Source organism: Plasmodium reichenowi, chromosome 7 (genome assembly GCF_001601855.1).
Source record: "Plasmodium reichenowi strain SY57 chromosome 7, whole genome shotgun sequence".
NCBI classification, from domain to species: domain Eukaryota; phylum Apicomplexa; class Aconoidasida; order Haemosporida; family Plasmodiidae; genus Plasmodium; species Plasmodium reichenowi.
Genome location: NC_033652.1, coordinates 223,918 through 230,896, shown reverse-complemented (window position 1 = coordinate 230,896; position 6,979 = coordinate 223,918). Strand labels below are relative to the sequence as shown.

Below are 6,979 nucleotides of genomic sequence, written 5' to 3'. Positions count from 1 at the left end.
TTTTTTTTTTTTTTTTTTTTTTATATATTAAAAAAAAAAAAAAAAAAAAATTAAAAAAAAAAAAAAAAAAAAAAAAAAAAAAAAAAAAAAAAAAAAAAAAAAAAAAAAAAAAAAAAAAAAAAAAAAAAAAAAAAAAAATTTAACACTATTTTCTTTTCATTTTTATATAAAATTAAATTTTTCTATTTTCTATTATTTTGTGTATCATGATGGAAAAGAACAATATTAATTTTACATATTTATATATATATATATATATTATTATTATTATTATTATATATATTTAAATATATTTATATTTATTTATGTAATTATTTTTATGTACACTTCTGGAAAGAGTAAAGAGAACATACATAATTAATATTTTTTATGAGGACCCACATATAATATTATTAATATATATATATATCAAAAGATTAATTAATAAAAAAAAAATATATTTATATATATAATGAAGATAATAAATAAATATAGTACTACTATAATTGAAATAAAGGGTTTAATTTATTTTAATAATTGTACATGTTATAATTATATATATATAATAATATCTATAGAAAAACAAAACATTTATATATTATAAATATTATATATATATAATTATAAATATAATATTATATTTTAATAATTATATAAAATATTATATAATTATAATTAATTATATAAATTTATTTATATGAAAAAGTACTATTTTAATAACATATATTTTATTTTACATTTTAAAAGTATAATAAAAAAAATAATAATGATAAAATTTATATTCATATTTATTATATATTATTATAATATTGATTTTATTAAATATATATTTTTTTTATATATAATTTTATTACATTATAAAATAAAGTAAAAAAAAATATATATATTTAAAAATTTTTTTTTTATCCTCACATTATATATATATATAATAAATTAAAAATTGTTCTCTAATTTATATATAAAAATAATAAAATATACATATTTTATATTTAACATTACATAAATAAGATATATATAATAATATTAAAATATATGATAAATTAAATAATATATTTTTTATACATATTTAAAAAAATTTTATTATATTTATATAATATAATATATATATATATATATATATATATATATATACAATATATATATAATATATATTATATTATAATATCATTCTTACAAAAAGGATATATAATAATTTTTATTATATATAAATAATATAATATTTAAAAATGTATAAACATTTTTTTATTTTATGAAATATTTTCATATATAAATATTTTTATTTCATGTTAATCAGTATTATGATTATATATAAAGTAAAATAAATTTATATATTTATAAAAATATATATATATATATATATATATATATATATATATATATATACCTTATATTGTATATATGTTTAATATAGAATTAAAAATCTCTCAAGCGTAAAGGTGACATACATTTATATTTATATATATATTCACCTATATATATAATACCTACATTTTGTTATATATCCTATATCTTAGTGTATTTTTTTTTTTTTAATTTTTTTTTTTAATTTTGATTTTAATTAAAAAATTATGAGTAACAATAAAGATAGCAGCAGTAATAAAAATATGAATAAAAAAAAGATAGGAAAAGATTCTACAATAAATACTCATAATAATAATAATAATAATACTGGTAATAATGAGGCCATAAATGAAGATGTAAATAATGAGAATAGGGCTGACGATAATGTAAAAACAGTAGAAGAAGAAAATCATGAAAAGAAAGAAGGAGGAAATAAAAACGAGAAAAAGGACGAGGAGAAAAGGAATGATGAAGGAATTCATAGTAATCAATTGAATAAGAAGAAAAAAAATGAAACACAATTAAATGTAGAATCACAACTAGACGAAGAAGAGAAATATAAGAAAAAGAAAAAATTCAATAAAGGAATGAAGCATAACGATGAAAAATCGGAATTAACAAAAGAGGATGAAATATTATTAGGAAATTCAAATGATGATAATATGAAGAAGAAGAAGAAAAAAAAAGATCAAGATGAGGAAGAAATGGCAGGACAAAATGGTAATATTAATCTAAAAAATAATGATGTTAATAATAAAATTGGTAATATACATGAAAATGATGGAGTAGAAGGGAGAGAAAAACAAAAAATATCCTCGCAAGAATACAGAGGTGATAAAACTAATGTTTTAGTACCATCCGCATTTCATCAGAAAAATTTTAAGGATAAAAAACATATGACAAGAACGGAAAAAGGAGATAATTATTATAATAATGTTAGTCACATGCATGATTGGAGGAATACTTCATCTCATCATTATTATACACATCATCATAATGATAATATGAAGGGTGGTTTTATGTATCACCACATGAAAAATAATAATAATAATAAGAATAAGAACAATAATAATAATAATAATAATAATAATAATATTAATAATAATAATAATAATAATATTAGTAATAATAATAATAACAGTAACAATAATAACAATAATAATGATAATAATAATAACAATGATGTACAAAGTAATGAAAAGACGATACAAGATTTTCAACCTTCTATGAAAGATATGAATAAAAAAAGAAGCTTTAATAAGAATGATAATAAAAATGTTGATGGAGTTAACAATAATAATTATAATAATAGCCCTGTGAATAATCATATGTACAAAAATAACTTTAAGTATGACTATAAGAATAATAAGGGTTACAATTTAAAGATGGGAAAGGGTTATAAGATGCAGACCATAACAAATAATAACAACAACAGCAACAACAATAATAATAATAATAATAATAATAATAATAATAACAGCAACAGTAATAATAATCACAATAATAATAATAACAGCAACAGTAATAATAATTACAATAATAATAACAGCAACAGTAATAATAATCACAATAATAATAATAATAATAATAGTAACAGTACAAATTGTGAATTTAAACCTGTCGATGGGGTAATGGATTCAATGAATAATTTGTTTATGTACAATAATAATGGTAATTATAATTATTTAGCTAGCTATGGATGTAATTATCCATATAATAATAACTACTATGTAGATGAAAATGAGAAATGTTATGATATAGGTAATTATTATTCGGGAAAATTATATCCAGAAGGTTATAACGAGAACAATTTTGATGTGCGTTATAATTATAATATGATGAATGATTTTTATAATTATTTCCCTTTCAATTATTATTATTACAATATGAACAATTTATATTTTAATAATTCTAATTATAATAATGGACCCAATTTATATAATGATTATATGAAAAATCGAAAGAATAAAAAGTTCTTATATGAGAAGGGGAAAAAGAAAAATTTTAAAAATATGAATACAAATAATATATATAATGAAATGAAAACGAGAGTTATGGAAATATTCAAAAGAGAAAATATTATGTCAGATGATTATTTGTTGTATTATATGTACAATAATATAAAGTTAAATATAGATATAATTTCAAAGCATCCATATATATCCCCTCTCATTAATAATAATACGAATATATTGGTAAATGTGTTGAATGATCTTAAGTGTATCAATTTACCTAAAAAAGAATCTGCATCTGATATAGATACCATAAAAATTAATAATGAGGAAGCTGACAATAAGAATAATAATAATATTGATAGTAATCATCCATTTGGTGATAACAATAATGATAATAATAATAATAATAATGATAATAATAATAATAATAATATTACTGGTGAAGATGTTGTGCTTAAAGATGAAAACAAAAAATCAAGTAATGACTATGAGAAACAAAATATTGATATGGATGAACCTAAGACTTATGATAAGGTGTTGTCTAATGAAGATATAGAAAAAAATATTGATCACGATGAAAATGTAGACATAAAGGAGAAAATGAAATTATCACAACAAAATGTTAAGAGTAATGATAATAATTATGATAATGTGCCCAACATATGTAGTAATCAAAAGAGTGATAATATTAATGTTAATAATGATGTAACTAAAAATAAAAAGGAAACATTGAATGAAATAAATAAAGATAGTAACAATATATGTAAGAATAATGATCAAGAAAATAACACAAATAATGATAATAATAATAATAATAATAATAGTGGTATTGATTTGATTAAGAACGATATTGAAAATAATGATATGTGTCAAAATAATAATAAAAAAGAAGAAAATATTGAAATTATAAATAATAATAATAATAATAATAATAATAATAATAATAATAATAATGAAAATAATAATGTTGTTAAGATTAGTAAAAAAAGTTATAATGAAAAAATAAATAATCAAGAAAATAATAATAATAATAAGAACAACAATATTATAACTACCGATCAAATAGGTTCCATGAAAATATTGTTTGATGAAGATAATAAAAACTTTTTATTAAATTTGAATAACAGAAGAAATATTATAATTATAAGAGATATTAATTCTCATTATATTAATACTATAAAAAGTTTTGTTTTAAGTAGTCCAGGTATACAATCAAATGATGTCTTAAATATTAGAAGTGATATAAACAATACTATTTTTATTACTTTAAAAAATGAAAAGAAAACTGAATCTTTAGCACAGTATTTAAAAACCAAAACAATAAATGATAAAAAATTAAATGTGAGAATAAAGACAACTCAAAAAATTCAAAACATTATTGAGAATAATATATTTAAGGCATCAACAAGTAATCATGTTATGAATACTACAACTAATAATATGATTAATATTGCAAATAATGGTAACAATAGTGGAATAGGAAACACAAATATGAATAATTCTTCTAACAGAAGTAATAATAATAATAATAATAATAATAACAATCACAATAATAATAATAATATAAAAAGTAACACTGTTAATAATAATAATAATAATAATAATAATAACGTTGGTATTGTAAGTAACAGTAATAATATGAACAGTCATATGAATATTTTGAATGGTGTAGGTAATACTATACCAGTGAATGGAAAACAATTTTTTAATTTTAATAATTTATATTTTTTACCAAATGCATTAAATACTTTTGATAATAATATATATTCAAATAATATTATGACTGCTGGAACTTCAACGACAGGTTCTGTTACAAATGCGGCGTCTACCATTCCATTTGATGCTTATATGAGTTATTATAATTATAATATGAACAGTAGTACTTGTAATATATTTAATCCTATGGCATCTTGTGATACATATAATAATGCTTATAATATGTATGCCCCTCATCATCATCAAGGGCATAACCAAAATTACAATCACAATCATAATCATAACAATCATAACTATAGTCATCATCATCATCATCATAATAGTAATAGTAATAATAATAATAATAATAATGCAAATAATAATACTTATTTTCAAGGAAACGAATTAAAAGGTAAAGGTGGAATGTATCCTAATAAAGGAATGAAATATGGAAGAGGAGGAGCAAACAATGAGCATTTTAATAATTTGAAATATTATTCAAATAATTATGGTAATTATAACAATGCATATAATAACTTCCATGAAGGAGTTTCAAATAGAAATGAGCATATAATAGATGAAGCTAATAGAAAATATCAGGGTGAACAAAATGTCAATGATAATAAGGTAGTTCATAACAATAGAATGAACAGACCCATAAAGGTGGATACAGATAATAATAATAAAAATAATGACAATGATAAAAGTAACAATGATAATAATAATAATAATAATAATAATAATAATAATAATAATAATAATAATGATAATAATAATAATAATGATAATAATAATAATAATGATAATAATAATAATGAGAGCAGAAGTAGTAGCAAAAATAATAAAATAAAAAATAATAATAGTAAAGGTAATAATCATAATAATAATCAGGATAATAATGAAAAGAATAATGACGATCATAATAATGGAGGTGATCATGATGGAAATGGCAGTGGGCAAAATAGTGGAAACAGTAATACAAGAAATAACAATAATAATAATAATAATAATAACAGTAGTAATAATAATAATAATAACAATAACAACAATAACAACAACAACAATAATAATAATAATAAAAATAATAATAATAATTCAAGCAATAGCAACAATAATAACCATAATGCAAATAACAATTCTTCCGTTAAATTAAACGATGGTAATAATTTTAATAAACTCAATTTTAACAAAAAAGATTCTAGCAATAAAAATGATAACTCATCTAACCAAGGAGATAAAAAATTAAGTGATAGAAAAAATGGAAATTTTTTTTCTCATAGAAATAATATCAAAGGTACAGATAAAAAGGATGAAGAATCTAATCAATATTCATATATTGGTAATAAAAAGATAGATTTAAATAAGGATGAAAAATCGAATGAATTAGAAGGAGAAGGCCTAAATTTAAGTGAAAAAGGTGGAGAAAATATAACTGATCTTGATAAAAAGAAAACATATAAAATGGATAAGAAAAATAAAAAAAATCCAACAAATAATACTTTGAATAATGTAGATAATATGAATAATAATGTTACGACAAATAAAGATAAAAACGTAGGTAACCATGATGATAAGAAAATAATTAAAAATAAAAACAAACCTGATGAAAATATTAACAATAGTACACAAACGTTAAAGAAATATTCTTATGTAGATATTATGGATTCATGTAAAAAATTAACCAATGTTGATACTCCTGAATGTATTGAAAAGTTAATGAGTGAAAATGTTTCTCTCTTTAGAAAACATGATGATAAGTTCTGTTGGAAATTAAATGTATGTTAAGGTGGAAAATGTTTTAATCTACAACATGTATATATATATATACATATATATATTTATATGTAGATATATATGTGCATATTTTTTTTTTTATGAAGTTATTAATTTGGGAAAGCAAATAAATTTGTTTTATACTTAAAATTTTTTATTTATTTTATGTATGTCCTTTTTTTTTTTTTTTTTTTTTTTTTTTTTTTTTATTTATTTTTTTTTTTTTTTTTTTTTTT

General features: G+C 18.3%; 1 protein-coding gene across 1 annotated transcript; it reads left to right on the top strand.

Moving 5' to 3' along the window:
* Positions 1 to 1,547: 1,547 nt before the first annotated feature.
* PRSY57_0704700 (hypothetical protein) lies at positions 1,548 to 6,755 on the top strand (the record flags this gene model as incomplete). Its single annotated transcript, XM_012906712.2, has 1 exon — positions 1,548 to 6,755. The coding sequence occupies one exon, from the start codon at positions 1,548 to 1,550 to the stop codon at positions 6,753 to 6,755; it is 5,208 nt and encodes a 1,735-aa protein (XP_012762166.2).
* Between the last annotated feature and the right edge of the window lie 224 nt (positions 6,756 to 6,979).